This window comes from Rattus norvegicus, chromosome 10 (genome assembly GCF_021556685.1).
Source record: "Rattus norvegicus strain SHRSP/BbbUtx chromosome 10, alternate assembly SHRSP_T2T, whole genome shotgun sequence".
Classification (NCBI taxonomy): Eukaryota; Metazoa; Chordata; class Mammalia; order Rodentia; family Muridae; genus Rattus; species Rattus norvegicus.
Genome location: NC_141543.1, coordinates 19,159,357 through 19,178,011, shown reverse-complemented (window position 1 = coordinate 19,178,011; position 18,655 = coordinate 19,159,357). Strand labels below are relative to the sequence as shown.

Below are 18,655 nucleotides of genomic sequence, written 5' to 3'. Positions count from 1 at the left end.
CCTGAGGTAGGTAGGTGAGTCTTTCCCCCTGTCATGTCATACATTATACCTTAGAATAGGAGGTTGCAAACAGATGTCCCAGGTCACTGGTATACACTTATATACAAATCCCATCGAAGGAACTGGTTTCAGTCCAAACCTTGAAAAATATTTTTAAAAAGGAAGAAAGAAAATGAAAATATGCAGACAAAATCAGATGCTCTTGGGCTTCACACTGTTTGAGAGCAACAGCCTGAGAGGAACTGGTGGGCAGGGGCACATGAGGCCCAGCCACACCCACTAGTCACTAGGTACTGTCAGCCCAAGAAAGCCAGCATGATGCAGCCTTGTTGGGGGGAGAGGTAAGTAAATGAACCTGGATCTGCCTCAGCCACACCCCTCCATGACTGACCAACCCTTGGAGTGTGCCGAGCACAAAGGACAAAGAGATCAGGAGTCATGGGAGGCCAGTCCACCAGGACTCACCAGCCCATGGAAGCCTCCTGCAGCCGGAGGGCCTCACTCCCAAACTCTTCGTGAATGTTGACCAGGACTCGGTCTGAAGGGTAAAGGTGCAGTTCGCTTGTAGAGAGTTTGTCTGACATGCACATGAGGTCCTGGGTTCTATTTCTAGGAGAAAACTGGCTCTGACCTGCCCAGATCCAGTGTCCATGGATTCGTGCAGCTGCTCTGGATAGACAGGAGCTGCGCAGATGACTGAGCTGTGTGTTGTGAGGTCACCCAGAAGTGATGGGACCTGGCACTGGGAAGGGTTTGAGGCTGAGGAAACTGCCTCAACAGAGGATAGAGTCAAGCAGGTTTGCTCATTGGCAGAACACAGCTGGCAGAGGGCTCAGTGGCTCTGGAGCTACTGTAGAAGTTTTCATTTTTTTTTTTTTTTTTTAAAGCGGGCAGTTGTAGTGCGTATCTTTAATCCCAGTACTTGAGAGGCAGAGGCAGGCAGATTTCTGAATTTGGGGCCAGCCTGGTCTACAGAGTGAGTTCCAGGACATCCAGGGCAACACAGAAACCCTGTCCCAAAATAAATAAAAAAACAACAAAAAGACAGGGTTGGAGAGGTGGCTCAGTGTTTTAAGAGTTCATCTTGTGTCAAGGGGCTTGCAACTACTTATGGCTCTAGGTTCAGGGAGCTCTGACTCTGGCCTGTGAGGGCACCAGGACATCCCTACACACAGATATACTCACATGATGTAATTAGAAATGAGAACAATCTTTAAAGACTATAAAGCTGCCCAGCGTAGTTGTGCATGCTTGCAGTTTTCTGGAAGACAGAGTCAGGAGAACTGAGAGTTTAAGGCTCGCTTTAGCTGTATATCAAGTTGGAGGCCAGCATGGACAGCACAATCTCAGCAAACTGAGATGTCTCATGTAGCTAAGACCAGCCTTGAGTTCTATGTGCAGTTGAGGAGAACCTGGTCTTTCTTTCTCCCTGCTTCAGGTGTGTACCACACAGCCATTGTGTTTGGGGCTGGAGGTTGAGCCCAGGGCCCCATTCGTGATAAGCAGGCACTATCAACTGAGCTACATCCCCAGACTCAAAATTTACCACCTCATCCACTTTAAAAAAAATTTTTTTTTACCATGCCTTTAATCCCAGCACTCAGGAGGCAGAGACACAATCTCTGCATTTGAGGGTAGCCTGGTCTATAGAGAGAATTCCAGGACAGCTAGGGCTATGTAGAGAGACCTTGTCTCAAAAAACATTAATTTTTTTTTTTTTTGGTTCTTTTTTTTCGGAGCTGGGGACCGAACCCAGGGCCTTGCGCTTCCTAGGTAAGCGCTCTACCACTGAGCTAAATCCCCAGCCCCTAAAACATTAATTTTTTTCAATTTATATATGATCATTTATGTGCATCCAGACCTCCTGGAGCTAGAGTTACAGGGGCGGATGCTGGGAACTGCATTTAGGTCATGTTGACCACAGAACTTTCTGTCTGGTCCCTTAACCAGTTAAAAGATCTTTTTCCCCCCCCCAGAACTGAGGACTGAACCCAGGGCCTTGCGCTTGCTAGGCAAGCGCTCTACCACTGAGCTAAATCCCCAACCCAAAGGATCTATCTTTAATTAGTGCATCGGCCTCTGGAGGCTGGAAGCCTGGGATTCCCTGGGAGCTGTAGTTGCAGGTGATTGTGAGCTGCTTATGTAGATGCCGAGAACCGAACTCCGGTGCTCTTAACCTCTAAGCCGGTTCTTGAGCCTACTTCACCACCATTCTCTTACGGTTTAATTTTATTTTGTGTGTTCATGTCTGAGCACCACATAGGTACTGTGCAGTGCCTGGGGAGGCATTGGATTCCCTGGGGGACTGAAGTTACAGATGGCTATTAGCTGCCATCGGGGTGTTGGGAATTGAACCAGGGTCCTCTGAAAGAGCAGACAGCACTCCTAACCATTGAGTCATCTCCAGCCACACTTTAACCACTCTTAAGTGAAAAGTTCTGTAGCTGTATGCACTCACCTCACCATTACCTCCAGAACTTTTACTTTCCAGACATACTCTCCCATGGCATTAGTCTCCTACTGCAATCACTCTTGCCCTGTGGATGGCTCGGAGCTGGCAGCCTATTTACAGAAAGGTGTGCCAGTTACTCCAGCCTGGGGCTTCTGGGGCACAGATGCCGCCCCAGCCTTAATTGATTGTGGTACTGCATCAGACATGCCTGTGGTGTGGGTGTGGATTGGGGGACAGCCACTCCCTGAGGTCAGCTGAGTCACAGTAGTGGTAGGTGCAGAACAGGTCGGGGAGCAGAACAAGCGCTCCTGAGACACCTGGCGGAGGCAGCCAAGTGTGTACGGGAGACGAACGCTTGGGTACTACAGAGAGCATGGGTGCCATCTGGCGGCCGGCGCTGGGCAGCAGCCTGCGAGCTTCAGTTGGACTCCAGTTTGAGTCCCGCGCGCCAAACGACTCAACCCGGTCCTTTTACCTCCAATGTCAGACAAGATTGTGTTCGTAAGACCCACTGATAATTCGTGAGGAGGGGTCCAGGTCATTTGTGGCAGAGATTACTCTTAGTTTGGAGTCGGGTGTGGCTGGCGACATTAACCACCCAGGCAGGCACCAGCAAGCTGGAAGTGTCTCAACCCAATCGGTGGGTGCAGCACGGTGCCGCGGCGGTCACGCCCACTGCTGGAGGGCTTTTTTTGCAAAGGCCAATCACAATGTCCTTCGTGGTCCAAGGCACGGAAGCTGTGGAACGCGTGAAACCCTTGGACTTAGCTAAAGGAGCAAACACAGCCAGAGTCCATTTGTAAGCTCCAGTCAGCCGCCTGTAGCACCAAGCACTACCTACGGGACCACTGAATCCTTTCCTTCCTTTCAGGGTCCCCCGGCCGGCCACCTGGAGTGCCCGAGTCTGGAAAGAATACAGTGGGACTTAAGTGGGATGTCTTTCCCCTTTGTTAGTAGCCGGGGTGTCGCGCTCGCTTTACTGATCTAGATTGCAATTTACTTTTAGTCCTGTTTGTCAATTCTTTTGTCATAGTGAACACACTTTAAGTGGACAGTTTTCCAGGTGGGATCCCTGGTCTAGGGGGAGATGCAACGAACCTGGCAGGCAGACAGCTCCGTGGGGTCACTCACGTGGGAGGAGCTGAGGTCTGCAGCGCACCTCTGTAGCAACTCGACACAATCTTTTAGATCTCTCAACGATGACTGGCTGGGTCTTTTTTTTTTTTTTTTTTTGGATTGGGGGACAAAGTCTTATTTAGCACACCACAGCCTTAAGCTTGCTGTGTATCTGAGACTAGCCTTGAACTGGGATCCTCCTGCCTCTGCAAGTTTTGGATTTAAAGACACAGGCTACACACTAAGTTGCAGCTGCATCTTGAGAAACCTGAGCCTAACCAAAGGTCTGGGTCACTTTTGGGCTCCTAACTCCAAAACATCTTGAGGTAGTGTTTTGGGGGGTAATTTGTTATATAACAGAAAGTATCTAACAGCCCAGATGCGTCACGTGGGTCAAGGTTTCTAACCTCTGAACTCCAGTTTCCTCACTCATACACGAGGATTGGTTAAGCCAGTAAAACAGTGTGATCCATGAGTAGCTAGTGTTCTGTGCACACCACACATCTCCCAGCCCCTTCTAAGATGGTTCCCATCATCCTCTTGCCCTTCCATGACCTCACAATGTCACCTCAAGCCACTGCATACTTAGCTCAAGGATACTGTGTAGACACAAGAGATTCTGGGAAGGGACAAACAGTTCCTCTCCCTCAACTTGGGTACCAATGAGCTGTACCAGGCCGGGTAAGACCATCTCCCCTCCTGTTCACTGTCCTGAGGTGGGCAGCCAGACAGGTGCCCTGTCTTTACAGAGGTAAGAGGTGTTACCTGGTTAAGTCTAGCCTAGGTCTTCCCTGCTGGCTGCATGAAGAGCCTGGAGACTGAGAACTGCCCCCCCAGCCTTCTGCTTCCGTTCCACCTCTGCTCCTGTCACCTGCTCAGTTGCCTTTAAAATATTTGTGTGTGTGTGTGTGGGGCATGCGCACATGAGTGCCGGTATCCCCTTAGGTCAGAGCTGTTGGGTCTCCCTGGAGATAAAGACACAGGCAGCTGTGAGCTGTCTGATTGGGTGCTGGGAACTGAACTTGGGGCCTCTGTAAGATGGACTGCAGAATAATTCCAGTTCTCAGGTTTGCAAGGCAAGCATTTTACCAGCTGAACCATTTCCTGGGTCCTCTTAGGCTTTCATTTTGATTTTTTTTTAATTTAGTACATATAAATACACTTTAGCTGTCTTCAGACACACCAGAAGAGGGCATCAGATCTTTTTACAAATGGTTGTGAGCCACCATGTGGTTGCTGGGAATTGAACTCAGGACCTCTGGAAGAGCAGTCGGTGCTCTTAACCGCTGAGCCATCTCTCCCGCCCTTCATTTTGATTTTAATTTTACATCAATTTACTGGGAACTGAACTTGTAGTTCAGAGGTAGAGCGCCTGCCTAGCTCTGTTCAACTTCCTAAGTTTGATTCCCAACATTGCACTGTGCATTAAAAACCTTATATACACTGAAACCAAAAACCACAACTTTTGAAAAACAGGCCTTTTAATCCTGGTATTCAGGAAGACCTCTGAGTTCAAGCCTAGCCTGGCATACTAATGAGTTCTAGGCTGACCAAGGCTAGATATTAAATTTTTACCTTAAAAATGGAGAGATGGTTCAGTGGTTAAGAGCACTGACTGCTCTTCCAGAGGCCCTGACTTCAAATCCCAGCAACCACATGGTGGCTCACAACCATCTGTAATGGGATCTGATGCCCTCTTCTGGCGTCTGAAGAAAGCTACAGTGTACTCATATATAGTAAATAAATCTTAAAAACAAAAAAAAACAAAAAAAAAAAAAAGGGAACGTGTCACGGCGCAAGAGTGGAGAAGCGGTAGCAGTTGGTTCTCTTCTGTGTGAGGGGTCTGGTGACATAACTCAGGTCATTGTGATCAGCAGGTGCCTTCACACTACCTCAGCCATCTTGTCGGTCTTTCACGCATGTATTGGAGGAAAAATATCCACTGTATTTTTTTCTCTCCTTTGGCAGAGTTTTGCTCTGTGACCAAGGTTGGCCTTGAACTTGAGATCTTCCTACCTTAGCCATCAGATTGCTAAAATTCGAGGAGTGTGCCACCGAATCTCACTTTTGCACTGCTAGAGAATGAACCTTGGACCTCATGCATGTCAGCCAAACACTCGACCACTGAGTGGTACCTCCCAGCAGCACACCCCACTCTCAGTGGATCTTTAAAAAAGAATTTTCCATGTATATACATACATGGAAAATACGTATGTATGTATGTATGTATGTATGTATGTATGTATGGCATGTGTGCCACAGCCTGTATGTGGTGGTTACAGGACAACTTTTAGGAGTCAGTTCTCTCTTTTGTAGGTCCCAGGGGTGAACTCAAGTCATCAAGCTTGGCAGTGAGCGCCTTTATCTGAAGAGCCATCTTGCCATCCATTGTTGGATTTTGATTTGTTTATTAACTAGCTATTATTTTGAAAAAAAAAACTGGGTTTGACTTTTTAAAACAGTTTCACTGTGTGATCCCAACTGGTCAGGAACTCACTTCATAGAGCAGGCTGTCTTGAATTTGACATATCTGCCTGCCTCTGCTTCCCAGGTGCTGAGTTTAAAGGCCTGGGCCTCCACACCTGGCTTGGCTGGTTTCCTTGACTTTACTCGTTGCTGTTTCTTTCTTTTTTTTTCTAAGATTAATTTATTTGTTTTATGTATGTGTATGTCCTCAACATAGATATATCATTTCCACTTCCCTCTCCTCCCTCTAAACCCTCCATGTTCCTTACCTCTAGAGGTTCTCTAGATTCATGGACTTTTTCTCTCATCTGTGCTCCAGGACTAAGGATGTTACTCAGTGGTAGATCATTAACCTGGAAGAAGTGAGCTGTGGGCATAATCCTTAGTAGCACAGAACAGTTGTAACCTGTGGGGTCACAAATACTCTTCCCCAGCTTTACATGTATGAGTGAGAGGTTCTGAAGGTTCATTTCTTGCCTGTGTGCCTTGAATACTGGGATTGCAGAAGTTAGTCACCATGCCCAGCTCCATTTTATCAATTTTGATTTGCATCAGTTGTTAATCTAAGTAGTGGCCCGGGAGAGGTGGCTCAGAGATTAAGAGCACTGTCTGTTCTTGAGGACTAGGTTCGATTCCCAGCACTCACAGGGCAACTTACAACTATTATTAATTCTAGTCCCAGAGGATCTGATGATCTCTTCTGGCTGTCCTGGACACTGCACACATACAGCACTCATACATACATGCAGGCAAAAACACCCCGACACCTAAAGTTCAAAACAAAACAAATAGTTCTAAAAGAGATAAAGTCAGTGCCCTGCCTGTCTTCCTGCTTTTTCTGGTCGTCTTTCTCAGTGGTGTATTTATATCGAGAGTCCTCATTTGTGCTTATATATTACTTTCCTGCTGAATACCCCACCACAGTTCCAGCCTCTTGTCAAGAGAGCCTGACGATTCAGGGTTGAGTCAGTACCTAATTGTGCCTGTAAATACCTCGCACAGCAGGGGAGGCACCGAGAAAGAGAATCAAACTATGGATGTGTAATCTTTCTAGGAGAGTTTTTCTGTTCGTGTTGTTTCCCTGGGGGTTTCTTTATGTCAGCTTCTCAGCTCAACTTTCTATGTGTTTGAGAATCAATCAGTATTTTTCTGGAGTGCTTTGGAAGCCTGCTTGCTTAGGGTCTGGGTACCTCCTGCCAACAGCTCTGAGCTTGGCATTTCTCCATTTAAACTTTTCCCTCCTCCCTGTGCACTCCCACAATGCCATTGGCCTGATTCTCTCCCTTCCTCACAGGACTTACCACTATATGCTATAAAATTGGCTCATTTGGGCAGTGCTTTCCCCCCACTCCCCATTAGTCTCAGAATTTCATAGGAGAGCTTTCTGTGCTTTTTTCACTAGTGAATTACCAAGCACAGTGCTTGCACCAGGGGAGGCTCAGTGACTGCTGAATGGACACGCAGGACTTGGGACCTGCTACACTCTAGTCCTGTGAATCCTTTGTTTCTTGCTTCCTCTGGCTCTCATGTCTTCTTTCTTGGTTTGCCCCTTTATTTATTTTTGGTGGAATACAACCTTGGGTAACTTTCTGAGGAAGGGTGTGCGATCTCTCTCCATTTCCCTCTTTCTCTCTCTCTCACACACACACACACACACACACACACACACACACACACACACATACACACACACACACACACACATACACACAGATTATCTGTATATGGCTATCCGTGGTTACTGGAGACTCTGGCAAAACGTTTCATGTGTAAAATGGCAATGAAAATCTCAGCACTCAGGAGGCAGAGGCAGGCAGATCTCTTGAGTTCATAGCCAGCCTGGTCTACAGAGTGAGTTCCAGGCCAGCCAGGGCTGCATGGAGAAACCCTGACTTGAGGTATGGGGAACTAAAGAAATCACATAAAATGGTTAGTGTTCTCTCAGGGCAAGCCAGACCCAAATCAATCTCAGTGGGAGGCAGTTGAGCACAGTTGGTTAGTAGTTGGGCACTGGGATTGGTGGGTCTGTCTTGAGACTTAACCGTGAAAGTGATTGATTGCTGCAGCCTCAGCTTCCTTATGTGGGTGGTGGGGATGATTGCAGTACCTGCTCCTGGGGCGGGCAAGGGGTGAAAGCTGACACTCTGCTCTTGCTGTGCATCAGGACAATGATGGCAAAGCCTTCAAAGGTATGGGCTGGCGAGCGCTCCATCGACCTCGAGCGAACGTGTCTTTGTGTGTTTCAAGGATGAGGCTACAGCATGGAATGTTCTTTATGGGACGGGGCAGGCAGTTTACAGCAACAAACTGCACTTTGACCCACTCATTTCATACGCTACAAATTCATCCAGGAAAGCAAGTTAGCGTGTGTCTGGATTTTGGTGTAGGCTTGGTTCATAAGAACAGAAGAAAGCTGGGAGCTGTTTTAATGTCTTGCATGTTTGTAGAGATCTGTCAATATTTGGATCTATAAACGACCCAACTGTAAGTGGAAGGTTCCGCCAACAGAGTCTGGGGGCGGGGGTGGGTGGCAATCAGGAGAGCCACGCGGGGCACAGTATTGATACAGGGTTGAGAGCAACGGAAGGATGGATCAAACCCGCATGGAGAGCATGAGACTTATGGATATTAGGGGTTATGGTCACCTGTGTGAGTGCAGGCACATACATGGAGGTCAAAGAGCAGCCTGAGATGTTGGTCCTCATCATCCACCTTGTTTGACACAGGTCTCATTTGTTTGTTTGTTTGTTTGTTTGTTTGTTTTATTGTTCTGAGTTTTGAGACAGGGTCTTACTGTATAATCTTGGCTGGCCTGGAACTCACCAGGAAGACCAGGCAGGCCTTGAACTCATAGAAACTTACTATAGGGCTAGAGAAACGGCTCATAGGTTAAGAGCACTTGTTGCTCTTGCGGGGCACCACATGTTGACTCACCATCCTCTCCAGTTCCAGAGGATTTAACGCCTTCTTCTGACCTCCATGGGCACCAAGCACACATGTGGTACACAGATACACATGCAAGAAAAATACACACAAAGAATAAATTTAATAAAAATTTAGGAAACGTGTGTGTATACGATGGGGGCAAACCTGTATGGGTGGCACACGTATGGAGATCAAACAACTTCCAGGCGTTAGCCCTCACCTGTGTTTACGTAGGTTGGATTAAACTCAGGCTGTTAGGCTTACAGTAAGTGTTTTGCCTGCTGGGCCATGTCGCATCTGTTGTTCAGGATCTCAGATAACTGGGTTTTAGGGACTCTGTTGTCATAGGCATACTGACTACAGGTGAGCTTAATTGTGGTCAGCTTTACGCTGGCTATGAGGATCCAAACTCAGGTTTTCATGCCTTTACAGTGAGCACTTTACCCACTGAGCTAGCTCCCTGGCTGTTTGATTTTTTTTTAAGATTTATTTACCTTCTGTACATGAGTGCACTGTAGCTGTCTTCAGACAGTGAGGGCATCAGATCTCATTACAGATGGTTGTAAGCCACCATGTGGTTGCTGGGGATTGAATTCTGGACCTCTGGAAGAGCAGTCAGTTCTCTTAACCGCTGAGCCATTCCCTCCTGCCCCCCTGTTTTGTTTTTTTTTTGTTTTTTCTTTTTTTGGTTCTTTATTTCGGAGCTGGGGACCGAACCCAGGGCCTTGCGCTTCCTAGGTAAGCGCTCTACCACTGAGCTAAATCCCCAGCCCCCCTGCCCCTGTTTTTAAGGCCTATAAATGGTTGGCAGACTAGGAGAATGGGTAGCTACGGGCTGTATCCTTAGGGGTTGACAGACGGGTTCTAGAATGTGGATGCCTAGTTCCCGGGCCTAGCACTGCAATCTCAGAACTGCCACGGCTCTGCCTCACTTTTCTCATCTGAAAATTGGAGTAGCAACGTCAAGGATGCTTTAGAACAAATGAGATGAAATTCCTCATCTCATAGTAGGTCAATATGAAGCTAGCTGTTAGTGGCCATTACTGCCGGTTTGGCAGTTCATTCTGCCTACACGGGATTATGAATTCATCCCATGAGTGTTGGCTGCTCTATATTATCTACATTTCTTTTGAGAGAGTCTTGCTATATTGCACAGGTTGGCCTTGAACTCCTAGACTCAAGTTATTCTCCTCCCATGTTAGAAGGCTCCATAGGCACACTCCACTTCATCTGGCTTTAAGCTCTTTAGAGTGAGGCGGGGAGTAATAGAATCTTTTATTAATTTCCTGGGCCTGGTTAGTGCTGTCTATGTGTGCATGTGTGTGGGGTTGTCCTCTTGAGCAAGGACAACCTGGCAGTGACCACAACCTCAAAGAAGACTGGCTCTTCCCCAGTGGCTATCAGTTGCCAATAACCACTGGGATAGGTGTGAACCTAGTGAGGTCCTCTCCTGTCTGCGTTGGCTTGATCATGCACAGGTGAGCAGACCTGTGGTGAGCCCCCTCAGTTCCAAGGTCATATCACGTTCAGAATCAGCATTCCTCAGCATTGCTTCCTGGTACTACTCTTACGTTCTTTTCTTCCCCTCTTTCCCAATGTTCCTCAAGCCTTATTTGGAAGGGAAATCATATAGATGCCCCATTTTATTTATTTAGTGTTTGTTTTTCAAGACAGTTTCTCTGCATAGCCCTGCCTCTCGAGTGCTGGGATCAAAGGCGTATGCCACTATTGTCTGGTTCTAGATGCCCCATTTACAGCTGAACACTCAGTCATTTTCAGCAGACTTTACAAAAATGACAAGTATCTGGAAAGGGTGCTGACTACCTGTACCTAAACACTAGGAAAGCTGAGGCAGAAAGATCATGAATCAAAGGCAAGCCTGGTCTACATAGTGATGTCCAGGCTAGCCAGGGTTACATACTGAGACCCTGTCTCAAAACACCACACACACACACACACACACACACACCACACGGTGGCAAGGGCTATGGGTGTATTTAAAAACCTTTAACTTAGAGACAATCTAGCATGTATGAGGTCTTGAGTTCAATGTCCAACACTGGAAAAAAAAATGGGGAAGGCCCATAGAGATGCCTCAGTAAGGTGCCTGCTATGCAGACAGGTCCTCAGCACTTGTGTAAAAGCTTGAGATGGTGGGAGTATGTCTGTACCTTCACCCCTGGGAAAGCAGAGACAGGGGATCACTGCATCTCACTAGTCAGCCATCCTCGAGGAATCTGCATGCTTCAGGTGGCGACTGGTATAGGAAGACACCTGACATCCACACACAAGTGGACACACACATACACTATACACAAAGCACAAAAAGTAAAAAAAAAAAATTATATGCGCTTCACCATAATTAAAAAAAAAAAAAAAACACGGGGCTGGGGATTTAGCTCAGTGGTAGAGCGCTTACCTAGGAAGCGCAAGGCCCTGGGTTCGGTCCCCAGCTCCGAAAAAAAGAACCAAAAAAAAAAAAAAAAACCCACAACTACAGCGTCGTCATACTGACAACTAAAGGAGGGTGTGGTGGCTCATACCTGTCATTTCAGCAGTTGGGAGGCTGAGACAGGATTGCCGCAAGTATGAGGCCAGTTTGATCTCGATAGTGAGATCCTGTTGGGAAAGGAAATAAAAAGAATAAAAGCTCACAAAGACAGCCAAAAAGAAAAAAAAAAGACATCCATCAAAATATAGGCAAAAACAGGTTCGTCAGGAGTGACAAGACAGCTTATTTTCTGCTTCAAATCATAGCCCAATTTCTCTCCCAGATCACTCGTGATCTGAGAATCAAATTCAAGTCGTCCAGGCAGCAGGTTCGAGCTCAGCCCTGCTGCTGCCCCAGGTATGACCTTGCCCAGCTGGCAGCTGAGCCTCAGTTTACCTGACAGGGAACACCGATGACAGCTCGGCGCTCCGGACCGGGCCCCTCCTCGTCACCTCGGATTGGCTCGCTCGGCCTCCTTCTACAGGCGCGCCGGGCCCCAACCCGGAAATACGGCTCCTGGTCGGAGGCGGGGCCTTCATGTCCCGCGGAGAATGATAGTTATGTTGACCAATGGGTGAGAGGAGCGGCGGCTGCGTCGCGGAAGTCCCGCCCAGCGTCGCGCGGGGGCGGGGTGGCGCTGGGGGCGGCAGGCGGCGGGGCGGGCGCAGGATGAGGGCGGCCATTGCTGGGGCTCCGCCGCGGGGAGGAGGACGCTGAGGAGGCGCGGAGCAGCGCAACGCTGCGGGGGAGGCGCCCGCGCCGACTCGGGGCTCATGGCCAGGACCACCAGCCAGCTGGTGAGCGCGCGGCGGCTGTAGGGTGCACCCGTCCGTTACCCGGGAGCGTGGCGGTCGTCTGGGTTCTGCTGGGCGAGGCGGGGCGGCCCGGTGCCGCGGGCCGGGCGGCGCCTCACCTGCGGCTGGGTGGCGGGCAGGACTGTTGGCGCCGGCCGAGGGTGAATCTCGGCTGCTGCAGGGAGCGCGGGCCCCGGCACGGGCTGGCGGCGGCAGCCGGGGGCGCTGACAGGGCGCGGAGGGCGGGGGAGGCCGGGAGGTGTCACCCGGCCGGGCGGGGTGGAAGTGCCTGGAAAGTTTGTTTTCGGCTCTGTGCAGCCTGGAGTCGAGCCTCTGGGCTTACCTTGAGGTCCTGCCCGCGGAGGAGTAGCCTCTGGTCTTTACCTGGAGGAGGGTCCTGGGAATCAGGAGATGTGAGTTCCTGCTTGTAGCACCTGATGCAGGAGGCTCCTTTCCAGATTCTTGGTTAGCGGGGCATTTCGGTACTCCTTTTGCCTGCCGTTCTACACTCAGTGAGGTGGGAAGCCCTGGGAGGCCGGGCTTAGAGGCCCCAGTGAGGGCAGCCGAAGTTTGACAGGGAGGAGGGGTTTTGGGGGACGGGCGGACGGACTAGGAGGACAAAACCAACCACTTGTTGGGTGAAACGTTTCTGTTTTCTCCGTGTTGTTAAAAGTATCCATAGTTGTCTTGGATTTTCTGTTAAGTTTTAGAGTTCTTAGATCATGGATTCAGCGTGTCTACCTTGTATGAGATATGAAGTGGTTGATGAGAAGATGTCAGACGCCTAGCAAAATTTGGTTCAAAAGGCAGACCTCCTTGGGCTAGGGCTGTGGTTCACTGGTAGTCTGCTTGCGTCGCAGAGCTCTTGGGTTCGATCCTCACCCGAACCTTCTTCAGGGGGTGGGGCGGAGTGGGAAAGAGGTTGTAGGTTTCTTTATTCCAGGGGACCCAAGAAACTCACTTGGTTCAGTATGGTCTAGGATGCGGCTGTGGTAGTGGTTTTGACTGTTTTTGGAGGGTTATGAGCCCCTTTGAGAATATGAAAGTATGGGTTCCCTTTGAGAGGCTTGCACAGCTGCACTGAATTTTGTTGCTACCAGAGGCTCTAGAGCCTTCTGCATCTCATCCATAACTTCAAGTTATAAGCCTCTACTGTGAGATGGATGGTAATTAATCCTAATTCTAAAAGGAGGAGGACCTATCCAGTTGAGAAAAATGGTGAAAGGCAAAAGGGTGTTGCAACACTTGTGTCTTTACCCCGGGGTGCTTGGGCTAGCACGCAAAAACATGAATCGTGGAAGTCAGAGTGACAGTACTGTGGATATTTATGAAGTGAACTTTGACACAGTGATGCTGTTGCAATGTCTATAAGGTGTGTATTTGGTGGTGTCTATGGGAAGAGGAAAAGAGTGTATTTTCTCATTTTGTCTTGACACTTCATGATGGGGGGCATTTGATGTCTACAAGTTTTTTCTCTTCAGGCAGCTTTTCAGTGTTAAAAGCACTGGGATCTAGTGAGCAGAAGAAAATATAGAATAAACAACAGATTTCTCTATAAGGAGATGAGAAGAACTGGGCCTTACATCTTACATGTTGTCATCTAGTGTTCCCCTACATGTGAGAATATGCCTTGCTTCCTGTTAGGAAAGGCAGAGATGGTTCCATTGATAGATTTTTTTTTTTGTCTGAGAACAGGGAGATTTGCATGGTTACTGTATTTGCATTTGAACTTTAACCTGGCTCGCTGACACTGTTTCAATTAATTTTCCTCAAAGCCTTTCCCCCTTTCCCTTAGAAAGCCAATAGTATGACGTGAGGCTGTGGAATTAGGCCTGGCTCAGTCTGCAGTTAGGGTGGGCAGAGATTTTAAGTACCATTTATTGAGCTCTCAGGGCGGGCATTTAGATGTGTACTTCACTTGTGTTGTGTTGTGAGGTAGAGGTAGTAGTGTTCCCATTTAACAGGTGAGGAAACTAAAGTAAGAGAGGTCAAGTACATGACTCAGAAACAACAGATCGGTTTTGGCAAAGAACCTAGTGTCACTCTATCATGTGAGGATCTCCCAAGAGAGAATCTGCAGGCAGCTTAGCCAGGCACCTGGTGTGAGAACCTCAGTGCCACTGCCCAGGATGTATGTCTTCTGGAGCTTGAACCTCCTAAATATGTTACCTGTGCCTTGTTGGAGGTGGAGAGACATTATATTTCTATGGGCAGATGACCACATTCTTTGACCCCTAGTGCCCATTGAAGTGTATCCTTTCAGAATACTATGTGTGGAAGAAACTGTGTGTGGTGTGCCCTTTTTGAGGGCTGGTGCTTTGCTGGGGTGATACTTGGGCCCCTGCTTCTTTGGAAGAAATGAGATGTGATTTGGTCAGTGGGAGAAATGTGAAATTGAGGAAAACTTAAGGTGCTTTAGGTTTTCCAAGGGTGCTCCATGTGTCAGGGAAAGTTTTTTTGTTTGTTTGTTTGTTTGTTTGTTTTTTTTGGTTCTTTTTTTTTCGGAGCTGGGGACCGAACCCAGGGCCTTGCGCTTCCTAGGCAAGCACTCTACCACTGAGCTAAATCCCCAACCCCTCAGGGAAAGTTAGAAAGCATAAAAAAGTAGCTTCAAATTATCAAAAAATATTTTAAAGATAAAGATCTCATGTAGTCTCTGAATAACCTGGAACTTGCTACGTGGACCAAGCTGGCCTTGAACTCACAGAGGTCTACCTGCCCGTTTCCCTAGTGCTAGGATTAAAGGTGTGTGACACAGTTAGACTGTGACATATTCTCTTTTTCTTTTTTTTCAGAGATGTATGTGTGTTTAACACAAGGTTTCTTTGTGTAGCCCCAGCTGTCCTGGAACTAGAGATCTGCCTACCTCTGCCTCCCAAGTGCCACCACCACCCAATGTGTGTATGTGTGTGTGTATGGTGTGTGTGTATGGTGTGTGTGTGTGTGTATGGTGTGTGTGTATGGTGTGTGTGTGTGTGTGTGTGTGTGTATGATGTGTGTGTGTACAGGGTACCTGAGTGGTGCAGAGGCTCAAAGTTTTTGCATGTCTTCTTCGATTATGGATTGAGGCAGGGTCTCTTGCTAAACCTGGAATTTGCTTAATTCTACCTACTCTGGCTAGGCAGCTTGCCCTGGAGATTCCCTGTCTCTGGAACTGTATGTCTCCCCTGGAACTGTAAAGTTACAGACAGTTGTGAGCTGCCATGTTTGTTTTCGGAATTGAACCTGACTTCTGAAAGAGCAGCCAGTGCTCTTAACCACTAAGTCATCTCTCCAGTTCCCTGTCCCCTTTTAAGATTTACTTTTGAGTTGGGCCATGGTGGTACATGCCTTTTATCCCCTCTGCCAAGAGGCAAAGGTAGGCAGGTCTCTGAAATTGGAGGCCAGCCTGGTCTACAGAGTGAGTGCAAGGATAGCCAGGGCTACACAGAGAAACTGTCTCAGAAAAACAAACAAAAAATTATTTGTGTGTGTGTGTGTGTGTGTGTGTGTGTGTGTGTGTGTGTGTACAGTGCCCTTGGAGGCCAGAAGATGGCATTAGATCCTTTGAAACTGTAGTTATAGATGACAGTTAGCTACTATGGGTATGCTGGGAACCTGACCCTTGTCCTCTGCAAGAGTAAAACGTGTTTGTAACTGCCGAGCCATCTCTTCAGCCTGCCATGCTACATTTCCTGAGTTAGCTCTTGCCAGCTCTGTCTGTCCTAGAACAGGATGTGTTTCCATCTCCAGCAATTCCCCATAAGAGATGGAAGGGAAGGATTGTTTTATGCTTCTTTTTGGAAAAAAAAATCTATCTTATCTATCTATCTATCTATCTATCTATCTATCTATCTATCTATCTATATTTATGCTTCTTTTTGAGAAAAATATATATGTATATATATGTGTATATATATATCCATATCTCATATGTGTATATTTATCTGTGGGTATCCCATCCCGTGTGTGCATGGGTGCCTCAAAGGCCAGGAGAGGGTCTCTGATCCCCTGGAGCTTAAGTTACAGGCAGTTATTAAACCACCTGATATATAGGTGAGAGGAACCAAATTTGGGTTCCAAGAAAAAGCAGGAAGCGCTCTTAACATCTGAGTACTTCTTATTTTATTTATAAACATTTATTTATTTTTATATTCATTGGTGTTTTGCCTGCAACTATGTTTATGTGAGGGTACCAAAACCTCTGGATCTAGGGTTATAAACAGTTGTGTGGGTACTGGGAATTGAACCTGGGTCTTCTGGAAGAGCAGGCAGTGCTCTTAACCTCTGAGCCATCTTTCTAGCCAATGCCTGAGTACTTTTGAAAAAAATGTTTTTGGTGTGAATTTTATGAGAAGGAAAGTGTCTTAGCTAGCAGCTGTCTGCAGAGATATAGGGCTGAAGGCAGGCTGGTCTTGGCCTCTAGGCTGCTTTCAGTACAGATTTGGGGAAGAGGAACAGGTGGCTCCTGGGGACATGTGTTTCCATTTTCAGCCTGTCCTCATCTTCTGAGCCACTTGAGCTGGAGTTGAGGTGCTCCTAGGCAACTGATTGACCCTGGTAGGAGCCAGAGATGGGTATGTAAGTGTTTTAGAGATGAGGCTGTCTGAGGTGTTTGGAGAGTAGCCCTCAGCATGTGCTTTCCTCTTCCCAAGAGGTGGCTTCTGTGAAGTGCATGGAATCCCATGTAGGTTTTCAGTTCTTTGAAGAGCGCAAGTCATTGCAGAGGAACAGTGGTGCAGAAGTGACGCCCTCAGCAGGTGCAAATGTGCTGCAGGCCTGTCTGTGGGATGACAGGTGGCAATGGGGTATGCAGTGCAGTTGTTTTGAAGGCAGGTTCAAAGGGCAATGCAATGGGGGAGGAAGTGTTGTGTGGAAACTGTAAGTTTGGGACATATATCGGTCAGATCTTCTCAGTCATGCATTCTTCTGCGACTGGATCACATTGTTTGGTGTGATGCCAGACCTTTTTAGAGTTACTTGAATGTTGTGAACAGGTTGTATGTTCAGTCTCTAGCTATTAGATCAAAGACTGAACATTTTCTTAGAGTTAGGGATGTGTTTTCTCTGTGATGAGAAAGGATTGTGATGGGAGATGGGTTCTGCTTTGGTACACTGGCTGGCTCTTCAGAAGACCTGTGTTAAGATGTCCAGCTCCCACCCACATGGCGGCTTATGACCACCTCGGGGTCCAAGCCCAGTTCTGGCCTCCTTGGGCACCAAGTACACAGATAGACTTACATGTAGGCAAAACACCCATATGCATAAAATATTTTTTAATCTTAAAAAAGAAAAAGGAAAATATTTAAGTCAGATTGGAAGGCTGAGGCAGGAGACTCAACTGAACTCACACATTTGAGGAAAGCCTGGACAAGATAATCAGAGAATTTTTGTTTTTAAGAAACAAAAAGAGCTATTCAATTCATTATAAAGGACTGGGTTTTAAAGTATTGATTATCTATTGAGAAAGGGTCTCACTGTGTAGCCCTGGCTGTTCTGGAACTCACTGTATAAATCAGGCTGGCCTAGAACTTACAGAAATCTACCTGTCTTTGCTTCCCGAGAGTTGGGTTTTGAAGGTGTACACCACCACTGGGAAGGATTGACTCCTTATCAAGATGTCTGATTCAGAATTGTGATTTTGGGTTTCTAGATTATATAGAGACTACAAAAGCTAGAACAGTAAATACTAAAGGTTCACTGCTTACCCCTGAACATGAATACATGATTTCTGCTGCAGTTTTGTCAAGGGGCCAGATGAAGGTAGGCAAATTGTTTTTGGGTGTTCTGGTGAGTTCCCTCATTTCACAGACAGATCAATACCCTTGTGCTAGTCTGTTTCAAGTCATTTTCATTCGGGGGAGGGGTGAGGGTTGTGTGTACAGACCTTGCTGGAAGTTCTGTTTAGATGCTTAGGGTGTTCCTTTTGAGGTATGGGTCTTGTGTGTGCCTGGGGGAACTTACAGCTGGTCTTCTCATGCAGGCGCCTCAGGTCTCATCAGACTTTGGTCGAAATGCTCTCCACCAGAGACCTAGCTTATAGTGAGATTGTGGTTAAAGCCCCATTCTTCAGCTGTTTTTCTCTTTGGAAACTTGAGTTTGTTGAGTAAGAAGGAGTTGCAGCTTTAAGTGGCAGCTGTATAGTGGGTGTTGTCAGAGAGGGCTGGTAAGGTTTTCAGAAATGATTCCCTGAGAGTCTCACCAAGAGCTTTGACCTGAGGTAGAAATGTGAGGTAGAATTAGTCTTGGGCTAATATTTCAGTTTTCCCTTAGTGTTTTGGGAGACCTAAACTGGGCATGGGTGTCAGGGCCTACAATGGCTATTTTATCTTTTGGACCTTGGTATGGAACCTTAGTCTTAGGAATTGTACCTTTCTCTGGGTGGGAGGGAGACTCTAGTTTATTCCAGGTTGTTTTTTGCATGTTACCATA

At 47.4% G+C, this 18,655-nt stretch overlaps 1 protein-coding gene across 9 annotated transcripts in view; it reads left to right on the top strand.

Annotated features, from left to right (window-relative positions):
• The first annotated feature begins 4,139 nt into the window (after nucleotides 1–4,139).
• The window catches only part of Pdpk1 (3-phosphoinositide dependent protein kinase-1), a 77,209-nt gene continuing 62,693 nt past the window's right edge, over nucleotides 4,140–18,655 (top strand). For 2 of the 9 annotated variants that reach the window (XM_087574621.1, XM_087574625.1), the window contains exon 1: nucleotides 4,150–4,319. Coding sequence is in view for 2 of the 9 variants with exons in the window: in XM_087574624.1 (XP_087430750.1) it covers nucleotides 12,224–12,247 (24 nt within the window). In the remaining 7 variants the exon portion in view is untranslated. Of the gene's footprint in view, nucleotides 4,320–12,098; nucleotides 12,248–18,655 lie in introns of those variants that run through there. The other 7 variants (XM_087574627.1, XM_087574624.1, XM_087574622.1 and 4 more) reach the window with 6 other exon arrangements.